The 17146-nt window shown below is 58.4% G+C and overlaps 1 protein-coding gene and 1 pseudogene across 1 annotated transcript; both read left to right on the forward strand.

Moving 5' to 3' along the window:
- The first annotated feature begins 297 nt into the window (after positions 1-297).
- On the forward strand, positions 298-9827 carry LOC129402531 (ras-related protein Rab-19-like; annotated as a pseudogene).
- Positions 9828-11290: 1463 nt separating this feature from the next.
- LOC101549634 (ras-related protein Rab-19-like) lies at positions 11291-16881 on the forward strand. Its single transcript, XM_055129474.1, has 4 exons — positions 11291-11470; positions 12678-12861; positions 16025-16261; positions 16802-16881. The coding sequence occupies exons 1-4, from the start codon at positions 11291-11293 to the stop codon at positions 16879-16881; spliced, it is 681 nt and encodes a 226-aa protein (XP_054985449.1).
- The last annotated feature ends 265 nt before the right edge of the window (positions 16882-17146 follow it).

Genomic DNA, 17146 nt, shown 5'->3' on the forward strand with positions numbered 1-17146 from the left:
TGAAAGGCAGGTGCACAATGGTGGGGTCTCCTGTGATACCCCACTTCGAGGGCACACGTGGTCTCCCCGACTAGGGTTTCCATCCCAGCGTCATCTCAGTGCTGACCGTGCACAGGGCCAGGCAGAGGACAGCAGGGGAAGTTTTGAGTCTGGCCCCCCATCCCCAACACGCGTGTGGATCCCCCGAGGGCAGGCATGCTGACGGTCACGGGGCATCTCCTGGTGACTCAGCGGGTCTCTCCTTTTCTCTTGAGCTCAGAGCCAGCGATCAGAGCCACGCAGTTCCCCAGCCTCAGCATGGACGAGAACCTCGACTTCCAGTTCAAGATCATTGTCATCGGGGACTTCACCGTGGGTAAGACGTGCGTGGTGCACCACTTCGCCTCCGGGGTCTACAGTGAGGCACAGCAGAACACCACTGGCGTGGACTTCATCTTGCGTTCCCTGGACATCGATGGCAAGAAAGTGAAGGTTGGGGGGCCTTTGGGTCTTTCCTCAAGCAGATACGAGAGTTAGGAAGGAGTGGGGTAAAGAGAGAACAGGAACCTCTTACAGGATCAGCCCCCCACCTCCAAGTCCTGGGGGTCTTTAAAATCAAAGCATCGGGATGGGGCAAAGCATGAAAGAAACCATCACTCCATGTCACCATGTGAAGGGCAGGTGTGTCCACTTCTCTATGGCTACCGGGAGTCAAATTCCTGCACACGCAGATACCGTGAACAAAGTGCACAGAACTAGTCGCACACATGGGACATGGCCAGTGACCGTTTTGTTTTCTTTGTTCTCTTTCTCTTGTTTGGTTTTGGTTTCGGGCCATGTCACATGATGTTCAGGGATCCCTCCTGGCAGGGTCAGGGGTCTGCGTAGTGTCAGGGATCAAACGGGTCCAAACCTCAGCACTGCAGGAATGAGCTCTTGAGCACAGAGCCAGGAGTAAACCTGGAGCAGATCTGGGTGTGTGATAAGATAACACAATCTTAGCGCCAGAGGGAGAGCGTTACCAGCTACTCTGAACCCATCTGTGAGCAACTGCGAGCACCCAGTGAGGACAATCACTCCTGGAGGGGTGTCCGGGCCTCCATGGGGTGCCGGGGATCAATCCCGGATTGGCCAGGAGGAGCAGACAAGCGCCCTCCCTGCAGTTCTGTGACTCAAGGAAACTTTTGTTTTGTTTTGTTTTGTTTTTTGCTTTTTGGGTCACACCCAGTGATGCTCAGAAGTTACTCCTGGCTCTGCACTCAGGAATTACTCTTGGCGGTGCTCAGAGGACCATATGGGATGCTGGGAATCGAACCCGGGTCGGCCGCATGCAAGGCAATCGCTCTACCCACTGTGCTTATAGCTCCAGCCCCGGAAACTGTGTTTTTCAGAGTTCAGGGAGCTGTGCCCGTCAGGTGGGCAGCCGCTGACTCCCTCTGCTATGCCCCCTCCAGGTGCAGCTGTGGGACACGGCGGGCCAGGAGCGCTTCCGGACCATCACGCAGAGCTACTACCGCGGGGTGGACGCGGCCATCATCGCCTACGACATCACGCGGCGCTCCTCGTTCGAGTCTGTTCCGCACTGGATTGCCGAGGTGAAGAAGTACGGAGCTGCCAACAAGGTCATCATGCTGATGGGTCGGTACGGGGGTCTCCATGCCTCGCAACTCCGCCAGCCCCGCTGCTGGGGCTCAGCTCTCCGGGATGCGCAGTGCTCATGGCACGCGTGTGCCTTGGCCGGGAGGCAGCTGGACCCGGAGAGTCCGAACCTGGCCTGTGCCCAGGCCTTGAGTTTGATCCCCAGAGCACTGCGGGGTGCATGCCTGGTGCTCCCCCCCACCGCCACACACACACACACACACACACACACACACACAAACACACACACACACGGCAAAGGAACAAGCAGGGCTGAGGCCGGACGGGAGATCAGTGGTAGATTCCAGGCCGAGAATGGATGAGAAGCTAGTTTGACCCCTGGGCTTGAGAGGGATCCTGCCCCCAGCCCAGAAAGAACAGCAGTAGACAGCACCTCAGGACAGGTCTGGCCTAGGAAGTAACATCAGAGTCACTGACCCGTGGGGCATGAGGCATGGAGTGTGAATTTGTTAAGGAAAAAAAAGCTCTGGAGGCTGGAGATAGTATGAGAAGTAAATCATGGGCTGGAGGGATAGCAGAGCGGGTAGGGCGTTTGCCTTGCACAGGGACACCCAGGTTCTATTCCCAGATCCCATATGGTCCCCTGAGCACCGCCAGGAGTAATTCCTGAGTGCAGAGCCAGAGGTAACCCCAGTGCATCTCCGGTTGTGACCCAAAAGGCAAAAGAAAAAGAAAAGTAAAACACGGGCTAGAGCGATAGCACAGCAAGTAGAGCATTTGCCTTGCATGCAGCCAACCCAGGTTCAATTCCCAACATCCCATATGGCCGCCTGAGCACTGTCAGGAGTGATTTCTGAGTGCAGAGCCAGGAGTAACCCTTGAGCTTTCCTGGGTGTGACCCAAAAAGCAAAAGGAAAAAAAAAAGAAGTAAAGAACTGGCCTTGCCTGAGGTCGACCAGGTCCCATCCCTGCACCACTTGGTCCCCAAAACCACCAGCAACACACCCCAGGAGCCCCGGGACCAAGCAGGGCGCGCCCTGAGGCCTCCTGTGGGTTCAATCACCGCCCCCTCCACACACAAACACACAAAAGGATCCCTGGCCAGCCCCGACAAGGGGTTCAGGAGCAGAGAGGCAGCAGCGGGGTCAGCCCGGACACTCTCGGCTGCGGCGTCATCTGGCAAAGTGCCAGCCCTTTCCGGCCACTCCTGTCGCTTCAGTTGTGCCAGCAGAGCTTCCTTCCCCTCCTCGGGGCTCGGCTCTCTGCCACGGGGCTGCTTCCTCTGTCGGCTCTTCCTACCCCGCTGCCCCGCAGGGTCCGAGGGCCAGAGGCGTCCCCTGCGCTGAGCAGAGCCCAGGACCACTCAGACTCCTCGTGTGAAGGAATTCAGCGGGCAGGGCCTTGGGCTAGCAGCTGCCCACCGCACAGAGGCTTCCCCGAGCACTGCCAGGGGGCACTCCTGAGCACAGAGCCAAATCCCACCCCCACCCCCCCCCCCCCACAAAACTAGGATTTAATGAGGGCAGGAGAGATCCCTCTGCTGTGACTCTGGGTTCAAAGCCCCGAGCCCACAGCCAGGAGTAGCCCTCTGAACTCTGCTAGCTGAAGCCCCCCTGAAAAATCAACATTTAATGAGGTAATGAGCACTTACTCCTGGCACATCAGGAGTGCTCAGGAGGGCAGAGTCACAGCACAGCGGGAGGGCACTTGACTTGTCACAGCTGACCTGGGTTCGATCCCCAGCACCACATATGTTCTCTAAGCCCCACCAGGAGTGATCCCTGAGCACAGAACCAGGACTAAGCCCTGAGTGTCACCAGGAGTCATCCAAACTTCCTATCCCCCCACCCTTGAAAAGGAGACAGATTTGAATCTGCTGCAAGGCCTTCCTTGCGGCTGTGTCTGGCACACCAAGGCTGCTGCTGGGGTGGGGTCTGTGCCCAGGACCAGACCTGCCTTTGCCTGCTGCACTCTGGAAGATTCTCTCCAGCCACATGGCACTTGCAGTTTGACTGACCCCAGCCAGCCACTGCCCTTTATTTCATCCTCTTCCCTTGAGCAAATTGATGAACTACAGGGCTACAGTGTTACATACACAAACCTACATGTATACACACATCCACATGCATACTCATATATGCCCATGCATATACACATTCAGCACACACACACACACACACACACACACACACACACAGGCATGCAAGTGTGGCTGGCGGGCTCTGAGTCATGTCTGTGGGTCATGTCAGGGGTGATTTCCTGGTTTTGATCTTGTGCCGTGGCTAGAGGTGGCCCACAGGGGACTGGGTGGTTCCCAGGATCTGTGCATTTGCAACTTCCTGCAAATGGATCCTGGTTTCCATTCAACTGTTGTCAAGTTCTTCCTGGGAGGGGAGTGAAGGGGGAGCTGGGAGACAGAGGTGGGCTACAAGGCCCCTCAGGGGACAGCAATGAAAACCAGGTGGAGGAACCGGCCCCGCCTGCTTTCACTGTCAACACAGGCAAGAAATCCTCCGTCCCTGGGAGCTTCTCTTTGGATGCCGCCTCAAGACATCCTAGTCCCCCTGTGGGATGGGGGTGCAGAGCTGGACGCCCCCCTCGGCCAGCCCCCTCGGTCCTGGGCTCTCTGGGGAACTGGGCCTGTTCCGCGAGTGCTGAGATGGGGTCACAGACACTGTCAGTGCGGAGGGGACGCGCATCTGCGCAGTTTACTGTCTAGATTCTCGACTGGGAAAAACATCCTAGGGCTCAGACAAAGCACAGGGCCAGGACACAGGTGTCGCATGCAGCTGACCCACATCCGGTCCCCAAGCACTGCTGGGAGTGATCCCTGAGCACAGAGCCAGGAGTCAGCCCTGAGCACCACCAGGTCTTCATGGCAGAGACCTGTCGTACCACTAAAACACGCACCTCTGCAAGCCCGTGTTCTCGAGCACAGATGTCGCTGGCCTGTCCCCACTGTGGACAAGCCCGTGTTCTCTCTTGAACACACACGTCTCCCACCGAGTTCCAGTAAAAGCTTTCTTCATCATGAAAGCAGAGACGAGAACACGCCCCTCTGGCTGCCCCTGAGTTGGCAGTGGCAGAAGATGGGCTCGACAGCGCCCCCTTTCGTGCTACCCACGACGGTGTTTGAGTTTTGTGTGCCAGGGTGAATGTCCATGTACTGCAGTGAGGGGATGTTGCTCCTGGCCGGGGGCTGAAGGGAGTGGCACTGTCCCTGCTGGATGCTTGCACACACCTGCTCCTGTGTTGCTGCACCAGGCCTGAGGGCGGGCGGAGCTGCTGGGACCAAGCTCGGCTCAGGGGTCCAACTCCAGGCCTCGTGCTTGGAAGGCCGGAGTGCCACGGCCCCATCTGAAATGCAATCCTCAAAGTCTGTTTAGAAAAAACAAACTGGAATAAGCGGTTCACTGGCTCCCGACTTCTCCCTCCCTCTCTCCGAGGTACCAAGTCTGACCTGTGTGAGAGGCGGCAGGTGCCATCCAAGGAAGCCTGCACAATGGCGGAGAAGCACGGCCTCCTGGTGGCGCTCGAGACCTCGGCCAAGGAGTCCAGGAACATCAACGAGGCCTTTGAGCTCGCGGCCAAGGAGCTGATCGCCCGCAACACACAGCTGGCCCTCACCAGCCAGCTCGGCTTTACCGCCCTGAACACCATCACCAGCCTGCCTGCCTTCGCAGGCATCAACCTCCTCCGCTCCATGGTCTACAATCTGCGCCCCAGCGCCCAGAGTTTCGCGAGTGTGATCAAGGGCCCCGAGGGTATGAGCCAGGGCTCCCAGACTGTGAGACTGGATTCCCAGGGTGCAAGCAACAAGAGCCTGTGCCCCTGCTGAGCGCTCTCCCAGGGTCTGCCAAGTACCATGTCTGCAGAATATACCCAGTGTCTGCCATGTACCCCAGTGTCTGCGAGTACCCGTGTCTGTAGAGTACCCAGGGTCTTCAGAGTACTTCCGTGTGCAGAGGGCCTCGGTGTCTGCAGAGTGCCCTGGTGTCTTGCAAAATACCCCAGTGTCTACAGAGTACCCGGTGTCTGCAGAGTACCCCCCCCCCCCCGTGTGCTGAGGACCACGGTGTCTGCCGAGTGCCGAGTTTCTGCCGTGCCCAAGGGTCTGGAGCTGCTTGCCACTCGTCTTCCCCTCCGAGGAGGGCCGAGTCCCTCTGCAGGACAGGACAGGTTTGCTCTGGCACGTCCCCTGGGCCTTTTCTCTCCTGCAGACGCCAAAGAGCTGCCCGGGTCGCAGTGGGGGCCAGCGCTCTCCCACAGACGGTCTGAGTACCCCAGGGGCGCTTCCCCTTCGGCCCTGACTGAAGAGTGATGAGAAGTCAAGGGAGGAGACGGGAGGTCTGGAACATTCCGGAGCCATCTCCAGGAACCCGGCCTGGGCACTGGGAGCAGCGACAGGCCCGAATGCCGGTGAGGGTGGGGGCGCGTCCTGCTGGGTCAGCGGCTGCCCTGTGTGCCCATCTCCTCAGACACGACACCGTCCACTCTAACTGTGCAGAGTCGGAGTCACCTGCCCGCAGTCCCTTGAGCTGGGACAGAGTCGCCAGTGTCCGCAGAGCACCCCAGTCTGTACCGAGTATCAAACTGATCCTGGCCAACCCCAGCACCGGCAGGGAACCTTCTGCCCGGGGACGGCCCCCAGCAACTCCAGTTCAGAGCACGGACGAGAGTGCTCCCCCAGGCCCGCCCCCGAGCCCTGTGCTCAGCACACTGGTCAAAGGGTGGGAGAGACAGGATCGGAGCTCAGGCCCTTCCCTGACTGCAGCTGGCCAGTTTGCTCCCCCAAGGACCGCCAGGAGCGATCCCCGAGCACCACCGGGTGTGGCCTGCCCTCCCCCAAAGGCGCCTCCTGCAGCACTTGGTGTCGGTTACGTACGAAAGGAATCTTCGATCCCAATTCCACCATCCAAGAGAGCACGGGGGGAAGGCTCTTACCTGTACCAGCCGACCGGGTTCAGCCCTGCACCACACGAGGTCCCCTGAGCACCAACGGGGATTAGCTCCTGAGCACTGCAGGGTACGGCCCCAAGCCCCAATTACTTCTCACAAGATTTTGGTGGTGGGGGGGCAGGCACATCAAGGAGTGCTCAGGAGATACTCCTGGCTCTGTGCTCAGAAGTGACCCCTAGTGGTTCTTCGAGGACAATGCAAGATGCCAGGGGGCTTCTCATCAGGGTCAGCAGAATGTGAGGCTCAGCCCTGGGACTCTCTCTCTGCCCTTCCTCCCCGGTTTCTAGGTTTTGACTTTGGGTTCCCACCCCCAGCAGCACATATGGCCCCCCAAGCAGAGCCCTGAATGAGCCCTGAGCACTGCTGGGAGGGACCCCGCTTTGCCCCCCAATGGGGGAAGTGCATATTGCTCCTTCTAGGGCTGCAGGAAGTCGTGGAGGGAAGTGGGGGGAGGGGGCAGGGCTGAAGCAGAGCCTGCACTGCATGCCAGGCCCCCCAGGGAGCCACAGCCCAGAGTGACTGTTTCCTCCACCAAGACACCGAGATAGTGCCAACCTCTGACTGCTGAGAATGAAACCGCTGCTGGCGGGCAGGTGCCAGGACACCGGGTGCATTTCGTGAGCAGCAGCTGGGCTGCAGAGGCAGCACAGCAGGGAGGACGCCTGCCTTGCTCACAGCCCACCCAGGTTCGATCCCTGGCAGCCCCAAGTAGACGCCCCCAGCCCGGTCGACAGTACGCCCTTATCACAGGCGGGTATGGCCCAAAAAGGGGGGTGGAAATTGAACCAGCACCGAGCACACCCCTGGCATGGGAGAAGCCCTGGGTGCGACTCGCACAGGCATGAAAGCCTTCTGCTGCTGTGTGGGCTCACCCAAGGCTGCTCTGGCCTCCCCGACTGCACTCAAGGATCTCGTGCCAGGGAGGGACCTGACAGCAGCACCCACGGCAAGCGCCTCAGCCCGACGCTCTCTGCATCCAGAGAGCTTCCTGTACAGCACCGCGCACGACCCCCTTCCGCACAGCAGGGACCCCCGCCACACCCCACCCCGGCACAGGGCCACAATGAAGGCTGAGATGCCTCCAGGACCAGATTTTGGGGACAACGCTGACCCAGAGGTCAGGCTGATTTCCACTTTAGCCAAGAATTAGGAGAGGGGGGAGCAAATAGCAGAATCAAACTAGAGACATCCCTTTCCCTGCCCAGGGGAGGGGAGGGGAGGGGAGGTCGGGGCGTTGCCAAGCACAGGCCATCTGGGAAAGGGTAAACACCTGACCCAGCCACCTGACCCCTAACACAGGACACGAACCCGAAGCTGCATGGCCAGTGACACCACAAAAACACAACAACAAAACCCCTCAAACTCGGACCAAAGTTTGCCAAGCAAAGTGCCCAGGCTGGGAAGGCTAGGGGATCCTGAAACAAGCTTTTCATATCTTCAGGATGGAAATTCCTTTTGCACATTGAAACGCACCAGCCACCTGCAGAAACTAGGTTTTCCAGCAGGAAGGGAAGGACCGGCTTCTAGAGCCTAGGGCATTATTCTCCCTCCCTACTTGTGTTTCAAAAAGCAGCTCCCTGGGCACATATGCTGCCTGAGCCCATGTGCTACTTGTACCCGCATGGCCGAGCACATGTGTCGCCCGCATCTCCCCTCTGGAGATGTGTACTTCCATGCTTTCATACTTTTGTGTCTAAAGCTCGGGTATGTGCAGGGGCTTCCTCCACCCTTGGAGAAGCCCTCGTTCTCTCTTCAGCACGTTACTCTTCCCTCTCTCTCCTTTTCTTATCCCTTCCTCCCATCCTCAAAAGCCTCTAAATAAAATATGTTACTTCAAAAAAAAAAAAAAAGCAGCTCCCTGGACTTGAAGGGGTCATTATTGCTGACGTCAGGCTGGGGAGAGGTTCTTTAGCCTGGAGTTCTTCAGTGCTAAAAAGTAATACTTGAGTGGCTGGAGCGATAGCACAGCAGGTAGGGTGTTTGCCTTGCATGTGGCCGATCCTGCTTCGATTCCCAGCATCCCATATGGTCCCCTGAGCACTGCCAGGAGTAATTCCTGAGTGCAGATCCAGAAGTAACCCCTGTGTATCGCTGGGTGTGACCCAAAAAGCAAAATAAGAAATAAATAAATATATTTTAAAAAGTAATATGTGAGGGGCTGGAGCCATAGTACAGTGGGCAGGCCGTTTGACTTGCATGCAGCCGACCCAGGTTTGATCCCCAGCATCCCATATGTTCCCCGAGCACCCACGCTGCCCTCCGAGAGGGGCTCGGAGAGGAAGAGCCATTTGTCTCTCCCCCCGGGAAGCGCTGCCAGGTAGGGCTGGGTGAAGGGTCTGGCTTGTTCTTTCCAGACACTGTTATCGGGAGCCAACACTGGACTCTCGGACTCCCTGATCGTCCCTCCATCCTGTGGGCCGGGTCTGCCTGAGCGTTTCTCTCGGGCAGGGGGGAAATGGGGCCAGCGGGCAGTGCTCAGGAGCCAATCCCAGAGGGGCTCAGACCCAGGCCTCCTACAGCCCCCAAGCCGCGGGGCCATCCCTGGCTCAGACATCACGTTATTGTTATTTGGAGGAGTGTTGTGGGTTGGTTTGCTTGTTTGTTTTTAACCTGACAGTGCTCAGGGGCTACTCCTGACTGAGACTCCTGGCAGTGCCCCACGTGGCAGCGGGCACCCACTGCAGGTGGACAAGAGGCCAGGCAAGCGCCTGTCCCAGGTGTCTCTGCTTCCCAGTTGGCTGTCCCGTCAGAGCCCCTCGGTCTCTCAAGCCCAGACCCCACTGCAGGGCCCCTGCCCCGGTGCCGTCCCCACACGGGATGAGGTCTAGGCTTTGGCTGGGCGTTTCATCTGCACCCGTCCCCGCCTGTCACCAAGGGCTGCTGCAGGCCCTGGTCTTCCTTTCACTTTCGTTTGCGCGACGGTCCCCCGGGCCCAGGTCTACAGTTCCCAGGGCACCGAGTGCGGGATTCGCACCATTCGGCTGCGGGAAGGTGAGCGCACAGGCCGGTTGCGGGGGTAGCATGGCCAGGGTGGGGGCTCCTTTCTCTCATCAGGACAGTGACCGGGGCAGCGGGAGACAGGTAGGGAGGGGTGCGGGGAGCGAGGCCTGGGGGTCAGAGGACGGCAAAGTGGGCGCCTGGTGGGCCGTGTGGCCGGGGGTCCGCTCACTCTGTCCTGGGCTTCAGGGGGGCCTGGAGAACTGGGGAACCCCTTGGGGAACTTGGGATTGGACCTCCTGGGACTCGGGCTTTTCCATACGCAGGTTGATGAGCCCCCTCGCCTTTTCTAGGACTCTGTTTTGGGGGTGTCGGGGGCAGGGCTGGTTGGGGGGATCACAGCCCTGCTCAGGGCTTACCCTAGACTAAAACACCCAACCAGGGCGCCCGCAGGGACGGGCCCTTCCAAGAATACCTGCTGGGCTGTGGTGAGGAAGGGCTCCGGCCGGTCTCCTGGGCACAGAGGCGCAGGACAGCAGGTGGACACCCCGGGGGGCCAAGGGCACCCCAGCAGCCACACCTGAGCGCCCAGAGGGAGGCAGTGCCTGCGGGGCTCAAAGACAGCAGAGCAGGGGTGTGTGTGTGCGCGCGTGTATGTGTGTGTGTGTATGTGTGTGTGTGTGTGTGTGTGTGTGTGTGTGTGGAGGGAGGGGGATCCCTGAGCACAACCAGATGTGACACCCAGACTTCCCCCTCAAAAAGTACAACATGTAAAGTGTGTGTGTGTGTGTCTGTGTGTGAGTGTGTATGTGTGTAGATATATATTAGACAACGGACTCCAGCAATGTAGATACATATTTGGGTTTTGGGCGATACCTTGCCATGCTCGGGGATCACTCCTGATAGTGGTCGGGATGGAACTGGGGTCGGCCAATCGCAAAGCAAACAGCCTCCCTGCTGGACTGTGCCATCCTTTATCTTTTCTTTGGTTCGGGGCTTTACCCAGCAGTGCTGCTGGAGGTGTCAGGGAACCATGTGGTGCCAGGGACGGAGCCCGGGCCTCCTGCACGCAAAGCCTGAGCTCAGCCCTTTGAGGTGTCTCTGGCCCACGCCTCACTATGAATGTATATGTATATACATGTAATATATATAAATAAATAAAGGAGATATCTTAAAATATATATACATATAAAATATATATTATATATAAAATAGATATTATATATATTTTAAGATATCTCCTTTATTTATTTATTGCTGTTTGGGTCGCAGTCTGTGATGCTCAGGCGTTACTCCTGGCTCTGCCCTCAGGAATGACCCCGGGCAGTGCTGGGCGGACCCTATGGGATGCTGGGGATCGAACCCGGATCAGCCAAGTGCTAGGCAAATGCCCTCCCTACTGTCCTTTCCCTCCGGCCCCGGCACCTGACCATCCTGCCCCCGCACTGGCTGCTGGGAGCCCGGGCATCCCGTCTCCCCACACCCCTCTGGGGTGCACGGGAGCGAGACGTGAGTCCGCTGATGAAAGGCAGGTGCACAATGGTGGGGTCTCCTGTGATACCCCACTTCTCGGGCACACGTGGTCTCCCCGACTAGGGTTTCCATCCCAGCGTCATCTCAGTGCTGACCGTGCACAGGGCCAGGCAGGGGACGGCGAGGGAAGCTTTGAGTCTGGCCCCCCCTCTACACGCGTGTGCGTCCCCCTCGGGCAGGCGTGCTGACGGTCACGGGGCATCTCCTGGTGACTCAGCGGGTCTCTCCTTCCCTCCTGAACTCAGAGCCAGCGAGCAGAGCCACGCAGTTCCCCAGCCTCACCATGGCCCTGGACGACAACTTCGACTTCCAGTTCAAGGTCATTCTCATCGGGGACTCTGGCGTGGGCAAGACAAGCGTGTTGCAGCACTTTGCCTCCGGGGTCTACAGCGATGACCAGAATAACACAGTCAAAGTGGACTTCATCTTGCGCTCCCTGGACATCGACGGCAAGAAAGTGAAGGTTGGGGGGGTCTTTCGGGGTTTCCTCAAGGAGATACGAGTCTCAGGAGGAGTGGGGTAAAGAGAGAACAGGAACCTCTTACAGGATCAGCCCCACACCCCCAAGTCCTGGGGGTCTTTAAAATCAAAGCATCGGGAAGGGGCAAAGCATGAAAGAAACCATCCCTCCATGTCACCATGTAAAGGGCAGGTGTGTCCACTTCTCTATGGCTACCGGGAGTCAAATTCCTGCACACGCAGATACCGTGAACAAAGTGCACCGAACTAGTAGCACACATGGGACTTGGCAAGTGACCGTTTTGTCTTCTTTGTTCTCCTTTCTCTTGTTTGGTTTTGGTTTCGGGCCATGTCACATGATGTTCAGGGATCCCTCCTGACAGGTCCGGGCTCTGCATGCACCATCAGGGATCAAACGGGTCCAAACCTTAGCACTGCAGGAATGAGCTCTTGAGCACAGAGCCAGGAGTAAACCTGGAGCAGAGCTGGGTGTGTGATAAGATAACACAATCTTAGCACCAGAGGGAGAGCGTTACCCGCTTCCCTGAGCACATCTGGGAGCAACTGCGAGCACCCAGCGAGGACAATCCCTGGGTGTGGCCCCAAAACCAAAAGGATTTTTTAAAAAAGAGCAAAAGACACCAAACCTCAGGACAACAGGTTCACCCTCCCAGCCAGGGCGCCTCTGGTGGAGACCCCGAAGCCTGGGCATACCTCGGTGTCGGGGGAGGAACAGGAAATAACAACCCAGGCGGCACCAGATCCCTGAGCCCATATCCTAGAAAGGAGGCCCAGAGAGCCGCCTTACTTACTTATGTATTTTGGAGCCACACTGCCAATACTCGGGGGTGGCTCCTGGCTCCACTCAGGAATCCCCCTGGCAGGGCTCGGGGACCATGGGGGCTGCCGGGGGTTGAACCTGTATCAGCCACGTGAAAGGCACCGCCTTCCTGCTGTACCATCTCTCTGACCCTGAAACTGCCTTTTATTTTGGATTTTTTGATCCACCCCCAGTGGTGCTCAGGAATCACTCCTGGAGGGTTCCGGGGCCTCTATGGGGTGCGGGGGATCGAACCCAGATTGGCCAGGAGGAGCAGGCAAGCGCCCTCCCTGCAGTTGTGTGACTCCAGGAAACTGTGTTTTTCAGAGTTGAGGGAGCTGTGCCCGTCAGGTGGGCCACCCCCGACCCCCTCTGCTCCCGCCCCCTCCAGATGCAGCTGTGGGACACGGCGGGCCAGGAGCGCTACCGGGCCATCACAAAGAACTACTACCGTGAGGTGGACTCGGCCATCATCGCCTACGACATCACACGGCGCTCCTCGTTCGAGTCTGTTCCGGACTGGATTTTCGAGGTGAAGGAGTACGGAGACACCGACACGGTCATCATGCTGATGGGTCTGTATGGGAGCCTCGAGGCCTCGGGCAACCCTGCCAGCCCCCTGCTGGGGTCAGCTCTCTGGGACGCGCAGTGCTCATGGCGCGCGTGGCAGTGGCCGGGAGGCAGCTGGACCCAGCCCAGAAACACAGCAGTAGACAGCACCTCAGGACAGGTCTGGCCCAGGAAGTAGCATCAGAGTCACTGATACCTGGGACATGAGCATGGGCTGTGAATTTGTTAAGGAAAAAAAGCTCTGCAAGATGGAGATAGTACGAGAAGTACAGCACGGGCTAGAGCGATAGCACAGCATGTAGGGAGCTTGCCTTGCATGCGGCCAACCCAGGTTCGATTCCCAGCATTCCATATGGTCCTCTGAGCACCACCAGGAGTGATTCCTGAAAGCAGAGCCAGGAGTAACCCCTGTGCATCTCCTGGTATGACCCAAAAAGCAAAAGAAAAAATCAAGAGCTAGAGCGATAGCACAGCAAGTAGGGCATTTGCCTTGCACCCAGCCAACCGGGTTCAATTCCCAGCATCCCATATGTTCCCCTGAGCACTGCCAGGAGTGATTTCTGAGTGCAGAGCCAGCAGAAACCCTTGAGCTTTGTTGGGTGAGACCCAAAAAGCAAAAGGAAAAAAAATATAAAAAGAAGTAAAGCCCTGGCCTTGCCTGAGGCCGACCAGGTCCCCTCCCTGCACCACTTGGTCCCCAAAACCACCAGCAACACACCCCAGGAGCCCCGGGACCAAGCAGGGCGCGCCCTGAGCATTGCCCCCTGTGGGTTCAATCACCGCCCCCTCCACACACACACACGAAAGGATCCCCGGCCAGCCCCGACAGGGGTTCAGGAGCAGAGAGGCAGCAGCGGGGTCAGCCCGGACACTCTCGGCTGCGGCGTCATCTGGCAAAGTGCCAGCCCTTTCCGGCCACTCCTGTCGCTTCAGTTGTGCGAGCAGAGCTTCCTTCTCCTCCTCGGGGCTCGGCTCTCTGCCACGGGGCTGCTTCCTCTGTCGGCTCTTCCTGCCCCGCTGCCCCGCAGGGTCCGAGGGCCAGAGGCGTCCCCTGCGCTGAGCAGAGCCCAGGACCACTCAGACTCCTCGTGTGAAGGAATCCAGCTGGCAGGGCCTTGGGCTAGCAGCTGCCCACCCCACAGAGGCTTCCCCGAGCACTGCCAGGGGGCACTCCTGAGCACAGAGCCAAATCCCACCCCCCCCACACACAAAAATGATTTAATGAGGGCAGGAGAGATCCCTCTGCTGTGACTCTGGGTTCAAAGCCCCAAGCGCACAGCCAGGAGTAGCCCCTGAACTCTGCCAGGTGAGGCCCCCCTGCAAAAATCAACATCTAATGAGGTAAAGAGCACTTACTCCTGGCACATCAGGCGTGCTCAGGAGGGCAGAGTCACAGCACAGCGGGGAGGGCACTTGATGTCACAGCTGACCTGGGTTCGATCCCCAGCACCACATATGTTCTCTAAGCCCCACCAGGAGTGATCCCTGAGCACAGAACCAGGACTAAGCCCTGAGTGTCACCAGGTGTCATCCAAACTTCCTATCCCCCCAACCCAAAGAGGAGACAGATTTGAATCTGCTGCAAGGCCTTCCTTGCGGCTGTGTCTGGCACACCAAGGCTGCTGCTGGGGTGGGGGCTGTGCCCAGGACCAGACCTGCCTTTGCCTGCTGCACTCTGGAAGATTCTCTCCAGCCACATGCACTTGCCAGTTTGACTGACCCCAGCCAGTGACTGCCCTTTATTTCATCCTCTTCCCTTGAGCAAATTGATGAACAACGGGGCTACAGTAATACATATACAAACCTATACATGTATACACACATCCACATGCATACTCACATATATACCCATGCATATACATGATCCAGCACACACACAGACACACACACACACACACACACACACACACACACACACACACACAGGCATGCAAGTGTGCCTGGCAGGCTCTGAGTCATGTCTGTGGGTCATGTCAGTGGTGATTTCCTGGTTTTGATCTCGTGCCATGGCTAGAGGTGGCCCACGGAGGACTAGGTGGTTCCCAGGATCTGTGTATTTGCAACTTCCTGCAAATGGATCCTGGTTTCCATTCAACTGTTGTCAAGTTCTTCCTGGGAGGGGAGTGAAGGGGGAGCTGGGAGACAGAGGTGGGCTACAAGGCCCCTCAGGGGACAATAATGAAAACCAGGTGGAGGAACCGGCCCCGCCTGGTTTCACTGTCAACACAGGCAAGAAATCCTGCGTCCCTGGGAGCTTCTCTTTGGATGCCGCCTTGAGACATCCTAGTCCCCCTGCGGGATGTAGGTGCAGAGATGGATGCCCCCCTTGGTCAGCCCCCTCGGTCCTGGGCTCTCTGGGGAACTGGGCCTGTTCCGCGAGTGCTGAGATGGGGTCACAGACACTGTCAGTGCGGAGGGGACGCGCATCTGCGCAGTTTACTGTCTAGATTCTCGACTGGGAAAAACATCCTAGGGCTCAGACAAAGCACAGGGCCAGGACACAGATGTCGCATGCAGCTGACCCACATCCGGTCCCCAAGCACTGCCGGGAGTCATCCCTGAGCACAGAGCCAGGAGTCAGCCCTGAGCACCACCAGGTCTTCAGAGCAGAGACCTGTCGTACCACTAAAACACGCACCTCTGCAAGCTCGTGTTCTCGAGCACAGATGTCGCTGGCCTGTCCCCACTGTGGACAAGCCCGTGTTCTCTCTTGAACACACACGTCTCCCACCGAGTTCCAGTAAAAGCTTTCTTCATCATGAAAGCAGAGACGAGAACACGCCCCTCTGGCCGCCCCTGAGTTGGCAGTGGCAGAAGATGAGCTCGACAGCGCCCCCTTTCGTGCTACCCATGATGGTGTTTGAGTTTCATTGCCAGGGGGAATGTCCTTGTACTGCAGTGAGGGGATGTTGCTCCTGGCTGGGGGCTGGGGGGAGTGGCACTGTCCCTGCTGGACGCTTGCACACACCTGCTCCTGTGTTGCTGCACCAGGTCTGAGGGCGGAGCTGCGGGGACCAAGCTCGGCTCAGGGGTCCAACTCCAGGCCTCGTGCTTGGAAGGCTGGAGTGCCACGGCCCCATCTGAAATGCAATCCTCAAAGTCTGTTTAGAGAAAACAAAGTGGAATAAGCCGTTCACCGGCTCCTGACTTCTCCCTCCCTCCCCCCAGGGACCAAGTCTGACCTGTGCGAGAGGCGACAGGTGCCGTTTGAGGAAGCCTGTGCGCTAGCGAAGAATTTCGGCCTTCTGGACGTGCTTGAGACCTCGGCCAAGGAGTCCAGGAACATCAACGAGGCCTTCCAGCTCATGGCCAGGGTGCTGATCGCCTGCAACAGCCTGCCCCCCCTGAGCTGCGTCTTCTACTCCAAGACCATTGGGATGGCCGCCTGCGGCCAGGGCTCGCAGGGTGCGAGACAGGGCTCCCAGGGTGCAAGACAGGGCTCCCAGGGTGCGAGTCAGGGCTCCCAGGAAGCGACTCAAGGCTCCCAGGGTGCTAGACAGGGCTCCCAGGGTGCGAGTCAGTGCTCCCAGTGTGCGAGACAGTGTTCCCAGGGTGCGAGACGGGCCTCCCAGGGTTCGAGACGGGGCTCCCAGGGTGTGAAACAGGGTTCCAAGGGTGCGAGACTGGGTTCCCAGACTGTGAGACTGGATTCGCAGGGTGGAAGCAACAAGAGCAAGTGCTCCTGCTGAGCGCGCTCCCGGGGTCTGCCCAGTACCCATGTGGGCAGAATATACCCAGTGTCTGGCAGGTATCCCAGTGTCTGCCGAGTACCCGTGTCTGTAGAGTACCCAGGGTCTGCAGAGTACCTCTGTGTGCAGAGGGCCTCGGTGTTTGCAGAGTACCCCAGTGTCTACTGTGTCTCCGCGTTTACAGATTACCCAATCTGTACAGTACCCAGTGTCTGCAGAGTACCCGGTGTCTCCCAGAGTGCCCCGGTTTCTGCAGAGTACCCGGTGTCTGCAGAGTACCCGGTGTCTGCAGAGTTCCCGGTGTCTGCCGAGTGCCTGGTTTCTGCCGCGCCCTAGGGTCCGGAGCTGCTTGCCACTCGCCTTCCCCCTCCGAGGAGGGCCGAGTCCCTCTGCTGGCCTCCCGGGCACAGCCAGACTGGACAGGACAGGTTTGCTCTGAATGTCCCCGGGCCTTTTATCTCCTGCAGACGCCAGGGAGCTGCCCGGGTCGCAGTGGGGGCCGGCGCTCTCCCACAGATGGTCTGAGTACCCCAGGGGCGCTTCCCCTTCGGCCCTGACTGAAGAGTGATGAGAAGACAAGGGAGGAGACAGGAGGTCTGGA

This window comes from Sorex araneus, chromosome 1, assembly GCF_027595985.1.
Source record: "Sorex araneus isolate mSorAra2 chromosome 1, mSorAra2.pri, whole genome shotgun sequence".
Lineage (NCBI taxonomy): Eukaryota > Metazoa > Chordata > Mammalia > Eulipotyphla > Soricidae > Sorex > Sorex araneus.

What these genes read in the sequence shown, in the direction of transcription:
- LOC101549634 (XM_055129474.1), top strand. Translation starts at nt 11,291, where the DNA reads ATGGCCCTGGACGACAACTTCGACTTCCAGTTCAAGGTCATTCTCATC. An exon ending in TCGACGGCAAGAAAGTGAAG is followed by an intron (nt 11,471 to 12,677) that starts GTTGGGGGGGTC and finishes CGCCCCCTCCAG; the next exon opens with ATGCAGCTGTGGGACACGGC. An exon ending in CTGCGGCCAGGGCTCGCAGG is followed by an intron (nt 16,262 to 16,801) that starts GTGCGAGACAGG and finishes CGGTTTCTGCAG; the next exon opens with AGTACCCGGTGTCTGCAGAG.